The 17,514-nt window shown below is 40.2% G+C and overlaps 7 protein-coding genes across 9 annotated transcripts; 2 read left to right on the top strand and 5 right to left on the bottom strand.

The window, feature by feature from the left end:
• Window positions 1–177: 177 nt before the first annotated feature.
• Window positions 178–2,332, top strand: mgme1 (mitochondrial genome maintenance exonuclease 1). 2 transcript variants are annotated; one of them, XM_026310262.2, is made up of 5 exons: window positions 178–910; window positions 993–1,230; window positions 1,321–1,453; window positions 1,638–1,776; window positions 1,970–2,332. In XM_026310262.2, the coding sequence occupies exons 1-4, from the start codon at window positions 400–402 to the stop codon at window positions 1,770–1,772; spliced, it is 1,017 nt and encodes a 338-aa protein (XP_026166047.1). In that variant the 5' UTR covers window positions 178–399; the 3' UTR covers window positions 1,773–1,776; window positions 1,970–2,332. The 2 variants fall into 2 exon arrangements, with proteins under 2 accessions (XP_026166047.1, XP_026166048.1); XM_026310263.2 differs by having other exon boundaries at window positions 1,930–2,332.
• LOC113131992 (glycine N-acyltransferase-like) lies at window positions 1,856–4,000 on the bottom strand. The gene is given in 6 exon segments (XM_026309788.1): window positions 1,856–2,012; window positions 2,140–2,266; window positions 2,990–3,045; window positions 3,047–3,114; window positions 3,207–3,322; window positions 3,450–4,000. Coding segments are annotated over 6 exon segments (597 nt in total). The 5' UTR covers window positions 3,523–4,000.
• A 156-nt stretch (window positions 4,001–4,156) lies between these two features.
• On the bottom strand, window positions 4,157–6,549 carry LOC113132281 (glycine N-acyltransferase-like). Its single transcript, XM_026310270.1, has 5 exons — window positions 5,985–6,549; window positions 5,756–5,866; window positions 5,539–5,647; window positions 5,200–5,326; window positions 4,157–5,072 (listed from the first exon to the last, which is right to left on the bottom strand). Exons 1-5 carry the CDS (start codon window positions 6,069–6,071, stop codon window positions 4,664–4,666), a joined length of 843 nt encoding a protein of 280 aa, XP_026166055.1. The 5' UTR covers window positions 6,072–6,549; the 3' UTR covers window positions 4,157–4,663.
• A 156-nt stretch (window positions 6,550–6,705) lies between these two features.
• Window positions 6,706–8,783, bottom strand: LOC113132276 (glycine N-acyltransferase-like). The gene is made up of 5 exons (XM_026310265.1): window positions 8,557–8,783; window positions 8,308–8,418; window positions 8,091–8,199; window positions 7,749–7,875; window positions 6,706–7,621 (listed from the first exon to the last, which is right to left on the bottom strand). The coding sequence occupies exons 1-5, from the start codon at window positions 8,632–8,634 to the stop codon at window positions 7,213–7,215; spliced, it is 834 nt and encodes a 277-aa protein (XP_026166050.1). The 5' UTR covers window positions 8,635–8,783; the 3' UTR covers window positions 6,706–7,212.
• A 672-nt stretch (window positions 8,784–9,455) lies between these two features.
• Window positions 9,456–11,509, bottom strand: cst3 (cystatin C (amyloid angiopathy and cerebral hemorrhage)). The gene is made up of 3 exons (XM_026310269.2): window positions 11,217–11,509; window positions 10,390–10,500; window positions 9,456–9,976 (listed from the first exon to the last, which is right to left on the bottom strand). The coding sequence occupies exons 1-3, from the start codon at window positions 11,412–11,414 to the stop codon at window positions 9,902–9,904; spliced, it is 384 nt and encodes a 127-aa protein (XP_026166054.1). The 5' UTR covers window positions 11,415–11,509; the 3' UTR covers window positions 9,456–9,901.
• Window positions 11,510–11,582: 73 nt separating this feature from the next.
• Window positions 11,583–14,858, top strand: ephx5 (epoxide hydrolase 5). 2 transcript variants are annotated; one of them, XM_026310258.2, is made up of 10 exons: window positions 11,583–11,952; window positions 12,091–12,142; window positions 12,248–12,461; window positions 12,580–12,760; window positions 12,846–13,055; window positions 13,135–13,264; window positions 13,526–13,737; window positions 13,942–14,050; window positions 14,177–14,302; window positions 14,385–14,858. In XM_026310258.2, the coding sequence occupies exons 2-10, from the start codon at window positions 12,120–12,122 to the stop codon at window positions 14,584–14,586; spliced, it is 1,407 nt and encodes a 468-aa protein (XP_026166043.1). In that variant the 5' UTR covers window positions 11,583–11,952; window positions 12,091–12,119; the 3' UTR covers window positions 14,587–14,858. The 2 variants fall into 2 exon arrangements, with proteins under 2 accessions (XP_026166043.1, XP_026166042.1); XM_026310257.2 differs by having other exon boundaries at window positions 12,086–12,142.
• A 146-nt stretch (window positions 14,859–15,004) lies between these two features.
• On the bottom strand, window positions 15,005–17,257 carry mad2l1bp (MAD2L1 binding protein). Its single transcript, XM_026310260.1, has 3 exons — window positions 16,825–17,257; window positions 15,820–16,100; window positions 15,005–15,711 (listed from the first exon to the last, which is right to left on the bottom strand). Exons 1-3 carry the CDS (start codon window positions 17,255–17,257, stop codon window positions 15,199–15,201), a joined length of 1,227 nt encoding a protein of 408 aa, XP_026166045.1. The 3' UTR covers window positions 15,005–15,198.
• Window positions 17,258–17,514: the final 257 nt, after the last annotated feature.

The following is a 17,514-nucleotide window of genomic DNA, read 5'->3' as shown; positions in this document are numbered from 1 at the left end:
ACTTTACATAATGAGCGGGAAAATAAACGAATGGAAGCAATTACAAAGAGAACCATCGCTAAGTCAATACCCACACGGATGTCTTTTAAAGGTACACTATACCTTGTGGGTAGTGTAGTTTCTACCGACAAAACGGCATTCATGACATCTCACCCGGAACTTCAACTCCCAGCTACGGAAATCTGTGCACCCAACGAGGCGCGTCGTTTAGAAACATTTATGTGTGATTGGACGAGTCACACTGGAACAAGTTGGGGCAAGTACCGTCGCTACTACTACAACTACTGAAGGCGAAACATCTTACATGTACTGTAAAATAACGCACATCACTGTAGTCACGTGTGGTTAGCTAGCCAATACATCACTGTCCTCCAGGTTTGTTGTGTCAGAATCGCCAACATGTTCATCGTTAAACGTGTGGTGTCCGCTGGAGGCAGCTTCGCCCCTCACTGCACCTCCCTCTCTGTGAGCCACTTCTCTGCTTGTCACTGTCTGGCATCGTCCAGAAGACACAGTCCGTACAGCTCGGTGGACCGTGAGCGCTACACTTCTCTTGTCAAGTCCGTCATGTCCTCCAGGGTCAGTTCCCAAACCCCCGAGACCCTCCAAGCCGAAGACGAGCACATGTATGGACCTGTTGTCAGAACGCCTCCCCCCAGACCAGATATGAGGGTGCCCAAAACCCTGCATCCTTTTTTACGCTGCGAAACGACCGAGGAAACCCAAGAGCCAGAGTCAGGACCTCCAGTCCGGATTTCGTTAAAAAGGGAACAAGGCGGGTCTTTTGTACCTAGTGTGACCCGCATTCTTCAGCAGACCCTGTCCCCAGAGCAGATCTTCTACCTGGAGAGATGGAAAAGGAGGATGATCGCAGAGCTTGGAGAGGATGGCTTTAAGGAATACACTCAGAGTAAGTCTTACAACATGAACAGTTAACATCTAATTGTATTTAGCGTATCTCATATTTGAGCCAATATTTATCTTTCCATCAGACCTATTTAGGCAAGGGAAGCTTTTCCATTCAGCTCTGGAGGACATACTGATGTCAGGTTCAACATGGAAGGACAAAAGTCTTTCAGAAGCACCAAAGTATCCGTCTGAGGTACTGGGATACATGGAGAGCATCTCCCACATACTGGAGGACATCAGTGCAGTGAGAGCTATTGAAAGCACAGTGCAGCACGACACCCTGAACTACCTGGGCATTGTGGATTGTGTGGCTCGCTACAGGTAAATGTGGTGATTTGTAGACACAGGTGGATTGTAGTTTTTACATAACAAACCTTTCTCACTACAGTCACAGCCTGTTTTTGCTTGCAGAGGTGTACTATGCATTATTGACTGGAAGACGTCAGATAAGCCCAAACCATTCCTGAGCAACACATATGACAATCCTATTCAAGTGGCAGCCTATGCTGGAGCTTTGAATAGTGATGAAAACTACAAATACCAGGTGATCTAAGGAGAAAAATTATGAAATGTTAATTCTCTAATTTTCACCTGGATTGTTAAATTGTCTCCCAGCCTGACGTCAGATTTCTTAATTAAAAGATGGTTTATGGATTTTGAAAAATATTTAATGTTTGTGATGACTGTATTTCTACCACAAAGATTTCACTGATCTTTCCTCCTTGCAGGTGGAAAATGGACTCATTGTAGTAGCCTACAAGGACGGCACACCTGCCCACGCTCATCAGCTGAGCTCAGAGCTGATGTTGGAGTACTGGAAAACGTGGTTGCTACGCCTTGAGGAGTTCAGAGAACAGAGGTGAAATGGTGAGAATGCGTTCTTTTTTTTTTTTTTTTTATTCCTTTGAAATAATTTTAATCCACTGTTTTCAATTAATTGTGAATTTTATGTATAAGTAAATGCATCCAGCACACAGCAGGAGGGAAAGTTTACAATTATGTTTTGGATCATTCTGACAGACATCTCATTGTCTCCAAACCTCCATGCCCGATTCACCAGGCTGATGTGTGATTCATCCAGAGAACGTACGGAGATCCCTGAGCTGATGTGGAACAAAGCAGATGACGTTTCAGGGCTGAATCCAGTCTCATGAATTGAGCTATTAAACCTGAGATACAGATTTTTGTCTCACACTAGAATCATGATATCACTGCTCAGATAGATCCTACCTGTCTATAGAGGGAAGCTTGGACACATCCTCCAGTGTCATTTTGCGACAAACAGCCACTTTTCTGATGGGCACATCTTTTTCTGATGCCACTGATTTCAGTGTCTCCCAGTGATGAAGACAAGTTCCTTGGACAGAAATGATGAAGTTATTATTTGTTAATGGAAAAGCAAATCATAAAAGTGTGAAACTTATTTCGATATGGGTACTTCTTTTTACTAAGATAATGTGTCATTTAAAAAAGGATGAAAGATTCCAACTTTGAAACCTTAAGTGTGCAAATGTTGATGTATTTGGAAGATCAAAATATGCCAAACTGTTGATCTGATATTTTGTAGCAAACAATTGTGTTTTTATATAGTCAGAATAGAGGGTTTGTTACCATATGATATGAATCCCCCTCTCAGTACAACTCTTTCCCCTTGTTTATTTTTACTCTAATACCTACTGAATTTTTTTTTCTACCATCTTGTCCTGTATTTATCTCAGCACAGTAATAGCACAGAGAGACTGATCTTTGCCCTTGTGGTAAAGAAACAAGACATGTAGTGGTGCTGTCTTTCTCAGATCACTAACTGATATGACATAAAGGCTGGAGGACTTTGAACACAATTAAAGAATAGATAATAAAACTAAAAACAAGCTAACAGCTGCACGTACTGTATACCCACAGTCTAAAAATCATGTCTAATAAAACATCAAGTGAACTGACAGTATTTCATCGATCATTTAGGGTCAACAGGGAAGAGCAGTGTGCTAAAAAAAAAAACAACAGATTGAGAGGTAAACAGACTTCCAAATTATTTTTTCCAGAGACCATGAAAAAAAAAACCAAAACAAAACAAAAAAACTGTTCTTATTGTTAATCTCAAGACAAAGGTATCTGGTCCAGTCAGTAACAGGGCTTCTTTATGGTTTCATCTAGAATAGCTTCATCAATTGCAAAAACCAGCATATCTTTGAAAAGATAACCCTTCTGTAAAAAAACAAAAACAAAAAGAAGAGAGCTTACTGCCTGCATAAATACAGCAAACGATCATATTTTTAAATACACAAACAAGAAGTTACCTGTTCCTGCTGTGGTTTGTAGATAATGACACTGAACTCTGGCCATCTGTCTACTAAAAACTTTACAGGGTCTGATCTGACTCTGTTGTAGAGGAGCAAACAACCGTAAACCTTAAAAATGAAATCAGTAGATATTATAATGCAGGAATAGATTGATCAGTTATCAATAATTAAAGTTAAAACTGACGAACACTGATCCTTAGAAATGAATAAATACAGTAGATCGGACTGGACTGAGCTGCTGTGATCTCGGTGAATATTTTTTCAGTTGGCTCTCAGCCATTTTCAGCTGCTCTTTGTTCAATTTCATGGTCATTGCTGGAGATGCAGCTGAACACTATGTATCTGGAAAGCCATAGAACAGCAGGGAAGTCTAGCACACTGGGAAAATATGGAAGTTGTTGGCGTCCCTGCAGTTGTGGAGTTCTCCAGATGCATTTTAAAACATCTGTCACTGTTTGATCCCTGGACAATAGGCTACTTCCTTGCTGTGCTGTAGTGGAGGGAAATGATCTGCTTAGAAATGTAAACGTTAATACACGTGTAGTGATCACAGTCGGCAGGAACCTGCACAGCCTGTTAAACCCTACTGGCCCAGTATTTTTCTACATACAGCTGGTTTTGCTGGAATCAAATAGTAACAAACCCAGAAAATAGACACCGTCTATGTTCCCCTGTTAGGACAAAGGTACAGTAGGTTATGTCTTTGTGAAACTTCCACTTTTGAGAAAATTGGGACGTGAATTATTGTAATTGCAGCCGGAGGAAACGGTACATCCACCTAGATGTAGACCACAAATGAAACTATTTTAATTTCATTTCAACCTGAGGAAAATGTCTCATTTTGGTTCTCTGCTGGGTAATTAAATATGTATTATTTTATCTTGGAGTACCGGAAAACATGGTTATTATGTCTTGACAAGTTCAGAGAACAGAGGTAAAATAGTGAAAATAGGTATTCTTTTTTTTATTCCTTTCAAAATAATTACACATCCACTCCGTTTTCAATAAATTTGGAATGCATGAATACAAAATCATTATATATTTATTAACCTGACCACATATTAGTATGAATTTACACCTACCACCTGAGCTGTGTGCATAATAAATCATCAAATCACTAAAAGGACATTTAGTTTTTAGTTAAATTCAGGTAAATACATTTGCAAATGTTTAACATTATGATTTTGCTTTTTCAGCTAAGAGATGAAATGTATGAAGAAGGAATTGCAGGAGCATGTTGCCTCAATTTATGACTACTCAACCTGAATTGACAGTATAACATAATCCTATCCAGTAGAAAGGTGAAACAATAGCTTTTCACCCTCATTTCTGGCTTTCATTTTCAATTCATTACTTTTTCTGTGATACAAATGCAAATGAATTAGCTCACATTCCAAGAGTAATTTATGATATGGGCCTCCACAGTTAATACAGTGCTCAACTTATATATTACTCTATAAAGCTTCTAATTCATTGGCTGAAAACCAGGCTTCTCTGTGTGAGGGATCTTCAGTAAAGCCCAACTTTTTAAAGAGTCTGTAGGAGACCATGTTCTCCTCCTCTATGAAGCAGTACACTGGGTAGTCCAGAGCATGGAGTTTCTTAGCCATGGTACTGATCAGGACTTTGGCATAGCCTTTCCCTCTGTGCTCTGGCACGGTGTACAGCATACCTATGGCACAGGAGGCGTAAGTCAGGATCCAGGACACAGGCCTTCCTTCTGTGTCCAGCACACAGCAGGTGGGGAAATTCATAATCATGTTTTGGATCATTCTGACAGACATCTCATTGTCTCCAAACTTCCATGCCCGATTCACCAGGCTGATGTGTGATTCATCCAGAGAACGTACGGCGATCCCTGAGCTGATGTGGAACAAAGCAGATGACGTTTCAGGGCTGAATCCAGTCTCATGAATTGAGCTATTAAACCTGAGATACAGATTTTTGTCTCACACTAGAATCATGATATCACTGCTCAGATAGATCCTACCTGTCTATAGAGGGAAGCTTGGACACATCCTCCAGTGTCATTTTGCGACAAACAGCCACTTTTCTGATGGACACATCTTTTTCTGATGCCACTGATTTCAGTGTCTCCCAGTGATGAAGACAAGTTCCTTGGACAGAAATGATGAAGTTATTATTTGTTAATGGAAAAGCAAATCATAAAAGTGTGAAACTTATTTTGACATTGGCACTGACAGTATTTCATTGATCATTTAGGGTCAACAGGGAAGAGCAGTGTGCTAAGAAACAACAGATTGAGAGGTAAACAGACCAAGTTATTTTTTCCAGAGACCATGAAAAGAAAAAAAACTATTCTTATTACCAAAACAAAGATATCTGGTCCAGTCAATAACAGAGGGCTTCCTTATGGTTTCCTCTAGAATAGCTTCATCAATTGCAAAAACCAGCATGTCTTTGAAAACGTCACCTTTCTGCAAAAACAAACAAGCAAAAACAAACAAACAAAAAGAGAAGAGAGCTTACTGCCTGCATAAATACAGCAAACGATCATATTTTTAAATACACAAACAAGAAGTTACCTGTTCCTGCTGTGGTTTGTAGATAATGACACTGAACTCTGGCCATCTGTCTACTAAAAACTTTACAGGGTCTGATCTGACTCTGTTGTAGAGGAGCAAACAACCGTAAACCTTAAAAATGAAATCAGTAGATATTATAATGCAGGAATAGATTGATCAGTTATCAATAATTAAAGTTAAAACTGACGAACACTGATCCTTAGAAATGAATAAATACAGTAGATCGGACTGGACTGAGCTGCTGTGATCTCGGTGAATATTTTTTCAGTTGGCTCTCAGCCATTTTCAGCTGCTCTTTGTTCAATTTCATGGTCATTGCTGGAGATGCAGCTGAACACTATGTATCTGGAAAGCCATAGAACAGCAGGGAAGTCTAGCACACTGGGAAAATATGGAAGTTGTTGGCGTCCCTGCAGTTGTGGAGTTCTCCAGATGCATTTTAAAACATCTGTCACTGTTTGATCCCTGGACAATAGGCTACTTCCTTGCTGTGCTGTAGTGGAGGGAAATGATCTGCTTAGAAATGTAAACGTTAATACACGTGTAGTGATCACAGTCGGCAGGAACCTGCACAGCCTGTTAAACCCTACTGGCCCAGTATTTTTCTACATACAGCTGGTTTTGCTGGAATCAAATAGTAACAAACCCAGAAAATAGACACCGTCTATGTTCCCCTGTTAGGACAAAGGTACAGTAGGTTATGTCTTTGTGAAACTTCCACTTTTGAGAAAATTGGGACGTGAATTATTGTAATTGCAGCCGGAGGAAACGGTACATCCACCTAGATGTAGACCACAAATGAAACTATTTTAATTTCATTTCAACCTGAGGAAAATGTCTCATTTTGGTTCTCTGCTGGGTAATTAAATATGTATTATTTTATCTTGGAGTACCGGAAAACATGGTTATTATGTCTTGACAAGTTCAGAGAACAGAGGTAAAATAGTGAAAATAGGTATTCTTTTTTTTATTCCTTTCAAAATAATTACACATCCACTCCGTTTTCAATAAATTTGGAATGCATGAATACAAAATCATTATATATTTATTAACCTGACCACATATTAGTATGAATTTACACCTACCACCTGAGCTGTGTGCATAATAAATCATCAAATCACTAAAAGGACATTTAGTTTTTAGTTAAATTCAGGTAAATACATTTGCAAATGTTTAACATTATGATTTTGCTTTTTCAGCTAAGAGATGAAATGTATGAAGAAGGAATTGCAGGAGCATGTTGCCTCAATTTATGACTACTCAACCTGAATTGACAGTATAACATAATCCTATCCAGTAGAAAGGTGAAACAATAGCTTTTCACCCTCATTTCTGGCTTTCATTTTCAATTCATTACTTTTTCTGTGATACAAATGCAAATGAATTAGCTCACATTCCAAGAGTAATTTATGATATGGGCCTCCACAGTTAATACAGTGCTCAACTTATATATTACTCTATAAAGCTTCTAATTCATTGGCTGAAAACCAGGCTTCTCTGTGTGAGGGATCTTCAGTAAAGCCCAACTTTTTAAAGAGTCTGTAGGAGACCATGTTCTCCTCCTCTATGAAGCAGTACACTGGGTAGTCCAGAGCATGGAGTTTCTTAGCCATGGTACTGATCAGGACTTTGGCATAGCCTTTCCCTCTGTGCTCTGGCACGGTGTACAGCATACCTATGGCACAGGAGGCGTAAGTCAGGATCCAGGACACAGGCCTTCCTTCTGTGTCCAGCACACAGCAGGTGGGGAAATTCATAATCATGTTTTGGATCATTCTGACAGACATCTCATTGTCTCCAAACTTCCATGCCCGATTCACCAGGCTGATGTGTGATTCATCCAGAGAACGTACGGCGATCCCTGAGCTGATGTGGAACAAAGCAGATGACGTTTCAGGGCTGAATCCAGTCTCATGAATTGAGCTATTAAACCTGAGATACAGATTTTTGTCTCACACTAGAATCATGATATCACTGCTCAGATAGATCCTACCTGTCTATAGAGGGAAGCTTGGACACATCCTCCAGTGTCATTTTGCGACAAACAGCCACTTTTCTGATGGACACATCTTTTTCTGATGCCACTGATTTCAGTGTCTCCCAGTGATGAAGACAAGTTCCTTGGACAGAAATGATGAAGTTATTATTTGTTAATGGAAAAGCAAATCATAAAAGTGTGAAACTTATTTTGACATTGGCACTGACAGTATTTCATTGATCATTTAGGGTCAACAGGGAAGAGCAGTGTGCTAAAAAACAACAGATTGAGAGGTAAACAGACCTTCAAGTTATTTTTTCCAGAGACCATGAAAAGAAAAAAAACTATTCTTATTACCAAAACAAAGATATCTGGTCCAGTCAATAACAGAGGGCTTCCTTATGGTTTCCTCTAGAATAGCTTCATCAATTGCAAAAACCAGCATGTCTTTGAAAACGTCACCTTTCTGCAAAAACAAACAAGCAAAAACAAACAAACAAAAAGAGAAGAGAGCTTACTGCCTGCATAAATACAGCAAACGATCATATTTTTAAATACACAAACAAGAAGTTACCTGTTCCTGCTGTGGTTTGTAGATAATGACACTGAACTCTGGCCATCTGTCTACTAAAAACTTTACAGGGTCTGATCTGACTCTGTTGTAGAGGAGCAAACAACCGTAAACCTTAAAAATGAAATCAGTAGATATTATAATGCAGGAATAGATTGATCAGTTATCAATAATTAAAATTGACTAACACTGATCCTTAACTCGCAATAGCCTATAAAAACTATTAAACACATTAGCTCTGACTAGACTGACCTGCTGTGATCGCGGTAAATATTTCCTCAGCTGGCTCTCAGCCACTTTCAGCTGCTCTTCCTTCAGTTCCATGGTCATCGCTGGAGATACAGGTGAACACTATGTATCTGGGAAGAAACAGTCTAACACAGTGTTCGGGAAAGTATAGAAGGTATAAACACCCTGCAGAGGTGGTCGACCCATTTCTTCGCTTGATGCATTTCTTCTTTCATTTCATGGCGGTTCGCCTCCAGGCTTAAGGCTCATTAGCGCCACCTGCTGTATTACAGTGGGATCTGAGCACAGTACAATTTATAGTATTTTCTCCTGCCTCCTGCAAAGCTGCAGCATAAACTGTTATATTGTCTGTTTTCTTTTTAATTGCTTTTTGTATCTTTGACTCTTTAGACCCACGTTTGTGGATCCATATCCAAACCCCCCCCAAGTTTTTCTCTTTATATTTGGGAACCAAAATGTTGTTTTCAGTACATAGTTTAGGTCATTTCGATTTGATAGGTGGTGAGGTGTGCTGTCATGAGCAGATATTTGACACCAAACATGCAGTGATCCTTGTTCTGCCATAACTCTTAGTCTATAAAACTATGAACACCAAAGAGCCTGGCCTCAGAAAGTGACCAGATTTCAGGCAAATGAGGAAACGCTACGAGGAACAGAGTTTAGCCTAATAAAACTAGAAACTAGAATTAAGTCTAGATCAGTTATAATCACTGATAAAGCTCATATTTGGAATGGAAATAAATTGAGTGAGTTCAGTGTGCAATCTCCAGTCACAAAAAACTGTTTTTAATCTCATTCTGATTCTCTGCTGGGTAATTGATTATGTATTATTTTGTCACAGATCCAAGCTCACATTTTGTTAAAAAAAATGTATTGAGACTCAAGTAATTGAAAAAAAATGATTGAGTGAAATGTGACTTTATTAATCCCCAGAAGGGGAACATTTAAAAACTTCTGAACAGCAAAACAAGCTTAATACCACTATACTTTTACCACTGGTAGAACAGAATAACAAATCCACAGACAGACTGAGCCATGAAAGATCAAATGCTTCCTTAATTTTAATTCTGTGTTATAACAGTGTGAAACTATGATGCTTGTTATTTGCTTGTGATTACTGCTTTAAACATTTATGAGCCATAACACTGAAGTACTACAGAGTTATTCTAAAGTCTAATACAATGCTTCAGATATAGATGAGTTTAAAAGGCTGTGTAATCTAGTGGATTGTGCATAGGATAAAATAGGAAAAACTGTTTTTTCATCTATAAGAAAATACATATTCCTCTTTATAAGGGCTGTTCTGCACACAGTCTCAGCAGTGGAAAATTCCCATGCAGTCCTCCGTCTAGCAGGTCTCTTTGAGAACCCTGATGTCATGGAGCCATGGCCGGTTCCACACAGTAAATGTGCACTGGTAAGGCTGAGGGAAAAAGTTTAGAATACACACATTATATAATGTACATGATTAAAATCTGTGATTGTTTAACACTTGAAATACTGTCTTAAATTTGTGATATCGGACTAGAGAAATAAAATCTGACTTGACCTACTGTGGTGAAAAATGTGTATGATTTAATATACACAATTACATGAGACAAAAGTATTGCCTCATTTTTGCTTATTCTGTTTGAGTCAATCTAAACGGTCTAGTTCTATCTTACAAACAAAGTGTCATGGTTTTAAGAGGGGAAGTAGCTGATTGTTTCACAATCTGACAACTTATAGTCAGTCTGCTGTTGAAGAGTTTAAGGAGAAGACTGTATGACATTAAAACACTGTATCTAATAATTTCCAGTGATGAAAATGACAAAGGAAAAATAATGATATCATTACCCGAGCCTTTTCAGGGTCTGTGTGGATGGCACAGACTTCATCAACACTGGTCTTCCTGCAGGGGGTCTTTGCCATTTTCACTTTTATGATGTACTTGATGCCAGCAACCACCTGTGGAGGAGATGTGGGTGAGAAATCCTGGACGTACTGATTCTGCCTTATAATTAAAGCATGTGGAGATACTGCAGCTGATTCCAGGACAATGCAAAGTTGATGCAAAACAAGCAGCTACTGTCTGCCTCATTTACTGGACTTATCTTTGTGTAGACAAATACGAAGGAAGTTCACACCACCACACAAATAATCTGGTTAAGCCTCTAATTCTATTTTTAATAAGAACATAAAAATAAAATTATTATAAATGACCGTATTTATAAATAAATGTTATTGTATTTTATAAATGTAGAGTTTTTCGGGTCATTTTCCAGCTGATATTTATCTGGGAAAGACCTACAGCTGTCTCAGCATTATACAGACACAGGGTCTTTACAGCAGTCAAGTTAGGACAGGACAGGACAGGACAGGACAGCAGAGGATTATCGTGTTTGGCTTCAACCAGTTCATGTTAATTCCCTGTCATCCTTTTAACTGTATTTAGGATCCATACACAGTAAAAAACAAACGTATGGTTACTGCGGGCATTGTGTTGGGTCTTTAGATCTGAAATAGAGTGAAAATGCACAGTAAAGCGGCCTATTGTTTGGTGGTGGCTGACGATGAGCTCGCCTGTCAGGCCCGAGTATAAAGCGATGATCTTGTTTCTTACCTGATGACTGCTCAGCTACAACACTGTGGACATTCACCGGTCCAAACGAAAAGTTACTAACCTGTGACTGAGCACTGATCACTTCTGCCACTTGGCTGAGGTACACATCGTTGGTGCCTCTGTTATGTTGAACGACGGCGAAGTTCAGGGCATTTTGCAGACCTTCGTCATTGACATCTATGTCCTGAATCCCCCCTGGAAGACCACTCCACCCGACGGCGAAAACTGCCGCAAGAAGGGGCAACATAATCTTCCACATAGTGCTCACAGCAGGTCGGTCTCAATACAAATCAGCAACAAACAGGACAGGCACTCCCTATTACATAAACAGCGGCGTCAGGCTTGTTTTGTACACTGGGAGTGGCACATCTCGCAGCCAATCAACAATCTCTGCAACGCCCCCTAACGTAACGGGCAGCGGAGAGACAGGAGCGTTTGTTTTATTTACTGGCTCATCCCGTAGTTACCTATCGAGGAGGAGTGCATAAAAACTGAAGTAAAATCAACTTTGGAATTGAATCAGGTCACGTTTTAACATTACATTTACATTAACTGGAAAACAGGACTAAGAGAAAAAAAACATAATATATCGTGAGAGACATTTCGGTGCAGTTCGACAGGAGGCGCAAATGAGAGAAAAACAAATCAAAACAAAAAAAAAGAAAAAGAACAAAACAAAACCAAAAAAAAAAAAAAACAGAAGAAGAAGAAGAGGTCGTGGTTGCCACAGCTACCTTTCCTTTGGGGCGTTCCGTGGTCGGTAAAGGTAACGCTACACTGAGAAGGAGACAAACGAGGTATGTTAGCACATATTGTTGGTAGATTGCGTTAGTTGTTGTTGGCGGGCATGTAGCTACAAAACCTTCCACGTTTAGTGGAAAATGAAAATGAAAGTTTTATTTGTTTGTTTTTTTACAACCTCCGCCCCAGTACAGGTCTGAAACAGTCACCTTTGAACGGTACAATGCAGTCCCTGCGACTTTTGAAGTAAGCCGCCTTTTACACGCTCATACTCTTATTTTACCTAACGCGGGATGGAAGTGTTTGTAATGATGTCAGAGCTGTAATTATACGTTTCCCCATATTTTGCAGGGAAAGTTTCTTTGCCCTGACTCCTGTCCAGCAGCAGCTCCTGATAGGGTCGGCTGTGGCGGCAGGCGGGATACTGGCCTACACTGTGCACAGGAGGAGACAAGTGAAAACTATTCCTCTTGGTGACGGCTGGTGGGGAGCAGGAGAGAAACCACTTTCAGAGGATGATAAAATCTACCCCTTTCAAGTCCAAACCTCAGATGAAGAGATTCAGGTCATTTTTAGCTGTCTGCTACACCTTTCAGCTGTTAAATAGAAAGTAGTAAAAGTACAAACAGTAAGACAGAAACATGTTTAAGAGAAGTAGCTAATCAGTTGTGCTTATTCAACAGGACCTGCATGAGCGCATTGACAGAACCCGCTACACTGATGCTTTAGAAGATAGCGGCTTCAATTATGGCTTCAATGCCACCTATCTCAAGACAGTGGTTTCCTATTGGAGACATAAGTTTGACTGGAAAAAGCAGGTGGCGATGCTTAACAAGTACCCACACTTCAAAACCAAAATAGAAGGTATGTTTCTTTATATTAATCGCTATACAAGTCCACTGAACTTCCCTTTGGGGAATAAGAAAGTTTATCTTTTGCTTTAATGCAGGGTTGGATGTGCACTTCGTCCACGTGAGGCCACCACGGCGTGAGAATCAGATGGTCCTGCCCCTTATGCTTGTTCACGGCTGGCCTGGCTCCTTCTATGAGTTCTACAAGATTCTGCCAATTCTCACCCAGAACCATGATGGTGTTGCGTTTGAGGTCATATGCCCGTCCATCCCTGGCTACAGTTTCTCTGAAGCCCCACATAAACAAGGTAGATGATTCTAAATACATGTAATGTATTTTCAGCTTGCCAGCAAATGTTTACAGGTATGCTTCCTGTACCACTCCAGGATTTGACAGTCTTGCTGCTGCCCGGGTTTTCCTGAAACTGATGGAGCGTTTAGGGTTCTCCGAGTTCTACCTGCAGGGAGGGGACTGGGGCTCTCTCATCACCACCAACATGGCACAGATGAAGCCTCAGTAAGACAGTCAGCAAAAGGCCTCATTGAAAACAAATTATCACTGCAGTGGAATTTCCACCATCCACTTGTTTTTTTAAAGCATCGTGACATTCTTACTTAAATTGTAAAACAGTGCTTGCAGTGTGCACTGATTACCAAAGCTACCCACACTTAAAATTCCTGGAGACTGGTGCCAAAAGAAGATAAAGAAGTCTTTCCACCTAAAGTTGCAGAAATAAGTGAGAATTATATAACGTGTTTCACTTCTTATCTTTTCCAGGTGTGTGAAGGGTCTCCACTTAAACATGTTCATGTCAACAAGAGGGTTCAAAGTGTTGCTCTCCCTCATCATTGGTCCATATCTGCCTTTCCTGGTGGGCTTAACTTGGGAAGATGTCCGTCGGTTGTTTCCTTACTTTGAGAAGAATGTCTGGAACCTCCTGAAGGAATCGGGCTACATGCACATTCAGGCCACTAAACCCGACACTGCAGGTGGATACATCCAGAACCAGGACACAGGCTGACTGATCCTGATGGTCCAATACTTATCCTGATGGTTGTTTGGTCAAACCCAAACTAAATATTCTCAAAGCATTTATAAGAAAACTACCTGAAACAGTAGTAATGTTACAAATGTTTTTTTATCTCAATATGCTCTTATCTTAGCTCTTAATGTATCTTAAATTGTGTTAACAGGCTGTGCAGTGAACGACTCCCCTGTAGGCTTGGCTGCCTACTTGCTGGAGAAATTCTCCACCTGGACTGATATGAGGAACAGAGATCTAGCAGATGGTGGGCTGGAGAGGTACAAGAGGGCATTCTTTCTTGTCTTTTAAGACCTTTCAGCATAGAAATTATGTGGATATATTCAAAACAGTCTGATTGTTGCAGCCAGGCTGTAATTAATAATGAATGGACTACATTTGCACAGGAAATTTGGCCTGGATGAACTCTTGACAAATGTCATGATCTACTGGACCACACGCTCCATCGTGTCCTCCATGCGCTTCTACAAAGAGAACTTCAAGAGTAATCCTGACAACAGGGTGGATGCCAAGTATGTGGCCAAGTGCTAGCATTGTCAAAATTACTTGTTGCATTTTGTGGAGGCCCTAATCAAGTTTTACTTTTTGTTTTAGGACCGGGATAATCGTGCCCGTAGGATTTGCTGCCTTCCCGGCGGAGCTGATGCACTGCCCTAAAGCGTGGGCACAAATTAGGTGTCGAAACATCTACTCCTACACTTTCATGCCTCGAGGTGGCCACTTTGCTGCCTTTGAGGAACCCCATCTGCTAGCCAGTGATATTGTCCAGTTTGTCAGAAAAGTGGAAGATTTCTGAACACTTTGACTTAGTCTCAAACTAGTGTAATTGTAACACATCTGTTCTTCATTTTTACTGTCTAACTTGATTGCTTTTTTTCCATTTGGACTTATGGCTTGATTGAACTACGCAATATTGACACTGTTTAAATCATATTCAGGTTTTAATGAATGTAAACTTACACACAGATGATACTGGCACTCCAGCATATACATGAATTGGAGTAAAAACAGCAATATAGTTCAATAATTCTTTCAAGTTACTCTCATTAAAAGTATATTGCACCAATATTGTGTGTGTTCTGTGGTTAATATCCTGAAACATTAGTTTATGCTCTAAAACACATAAAATGTCCTTTGTAAATAAACAATACACAATATTTCCAGGTAGATTCCATCACATGCCAACTAAGCATACTGAGAAGACATTTTCTCAATATTTGAAAAGATGATTTTAAAAAAAGCATCTTACATTCTGCTTGTATCAATACCCCCACTATTTTTGTTGAATCAATATTTAATCATAAGTAAAAAATTAAACCCATAATTCATTAAAATATCTACAGCTCAATTCTTTTGAAGTAACATAAAGATGTTACTCTGGTATACAGAAAGAGCTCAATGTTTTGGTCTATTTGAAGCCTTTGATAGTCATGGGTGCCTGAAACCATATGTAATCCTGCCAGTCTGAGCCCTCTGCGCTTGAATCCTTACAGGCACTGGGATCAGTAGACAGTGCAATAATTTGGTTCTTAACTCGCATTGGCACTTTAAATTGTAGTTTAGGGCGGAACCACTCTACACCGCAATCCCTGTGAGCCAGCACTAAGACAGTAGTGGGCATTAGACGAACAGGTCGGGTGTCAGACAAAAGGTCAGCCACAAAAAGTGTGCGGAAGAGTTGTCTTAAGCATGATGATACCCGCAGACAGTGATCTCCACCTTCCAAAACTAGTGTTTCCATGTTAATCTCATACAGCTCGTTGGGCAGAATGAGGGAACCACCCATTATCAGCAGCACACGGGGCACCCTGCTAAGAGAAAACAGCACCTCGAGCTGCTGCAGCACCTCTTCTAGCTCCTGAAGAGTCTGCTGACACTTGCGCCAGTCCAGGTCTGGCCTCCGGCTCAGTATGTCTTTATCCTGAAAAGCATAATAGTCACCAAACAACTTTGGTTAATGTCCGATCCACAAGAACACTCCTACATTTGTGAAAAACGGATATGCACTTCATAATTTTTCCATCTTCACCTGTACTGAAGTTTTCTGTTTCTTCTGGGAGTACACCAGCTGGTCATATGTCATGGGCAGCTGCTGTCTCTGATAAAGAATGCACTTGAGGATCTCGCTGACAAAGCGGTAGCAGCCTTCCTGAGTTACCGTGCCAGGGAAGACCACGTTCACGCGGCCCTCTTCCTGCGCTCTTCTCACCACCTCAGCATCACTGACCTCTCTGTTACTATGTTTACCGGCAGTCACACTGGAATCATGTGAACCTCTTTGACCAGAAGTGCCCTCTTCTTGGGGATTATCTGTCCAAACAAGAACCAGAATAATGTCATTAGGGTGAGAAATGGACTTGTCTTGCACAATCTTAGCTATTTAAATGATAATGAAATTTAGCAAGGCCAGTGCTCAAACAAAACCATTGTCCCTAGTTTCCCATAAGCTTCACATATAGTTGCTGTCTGGATTTGAACCCAGATTTACTCCGATCCTTTCTGCTTAAATGTATTACAAAGTATTACAGTTTTCTAGTGTTATGGACAAAATGTACACAATGCATTCAAATAAGTATTTTATACTGACACTGAAATAAAACAGTAGTTGGAGCATCTGCTTCCCAGAAGACTTCAAAACATCTAATCACTCTTTGAAATAAACAGCTGCTGATTAACTGTTTATGACTTATTGATTCATCAACTAATAGTTTCACATGTTGGGGTTTAAATAAAATGGGTAACAAGTATTCCCTTTGAAATGGATTAAAGAAGGAAAATGTAAACAGGATTAAAACGTAAATACTCAAAAATAATAAAAGTAGTACAGCACTGCAGTAAATGTACCTATAGTTACTTTCCATATCTGCTGTCTCCAGCTATAATATCTGCCTGTCTTTTATGTAATTACAGACAGGCATCACCCTGGAGCTTTTCCCCCCTATTAAAATGAAGACCCAGTGTATTTACATCGCAGAAACGTGATTTAAAGTAGTAACGTTGCTGTTTAACGTTAAGCCCCATTGAGAAAAACGACCTGGAGTGATGGTGGGAGAGGGCATCGTGATGTTTTCCTTGTCTTCAGGATTGTTCACACCAGACTGTTTGGAATTTATTCCAGGTTCGGATGAGCTATCTTTAAGTCCAAACGCATTTTTCGCTTTTAAACATGTAACGTTATTTAAAGTTACGTCCTGTGGTGAGAGGTGTTCGGCGATTTCCGCGGAGTGTCGGGATGAGTCGACGAGATCACTTTGTAACGTTGTGTCTATACATTTCATATTCGGCTCCTCCGCCGTGCTAATATCTTTTCCTGAGGAAAACGATGGCCGCGTGTTTATCGCGGTCTCTCCGCTGTTCACAGTGGACCCATTTCCCACGACTTCTGAGTTTGATGTTGGTGTAAATACATCCGAAACTTCTGCCATAGTTTTGAATGTCCCCACCGGGTCTTGACCGCACTGCACCATGGGAAACATCTGTCTGCGATGCCGCGTTCACGTTACACGGAAAGAGTCGAAGCGGGGAGAGGTTTTGTAAATCATCCATATGTGCTAATAAATAAATGATTCAGAAGGCGTTTATTCTTGTAGGCGTGAGGACCGAGTCTATAGGTGACCTATACACCTTGCTCAATTTTAAGCGTCAATGGCTAAAAAATCATTTCAAATGAAACTTTGATTTTAGCACCCCGTAAAGTTAGCAAAGTTCACAATCTAACACAACA

The sequence above is a fragment of the Mastacembelus armatus genome, chromosome 15 (assembly GCF_900324485.2).
Source record: "Mastacembelus armatus chromosome 15, fMasArm1.2, whole genome shotgun sequence".
Lineage (NCBI taxonomy): Eukaryota > Metazoa > Chordata > Actinopteri > Synbranchiformes > Mastacembelidae > Mastacembelus > Mastacembelus armatus.
The sequence above is the reverse complement of the archived record's forward strand: the minus strand, read 5'-3'. Positions and strand labels throughout refer to the sequence as shown.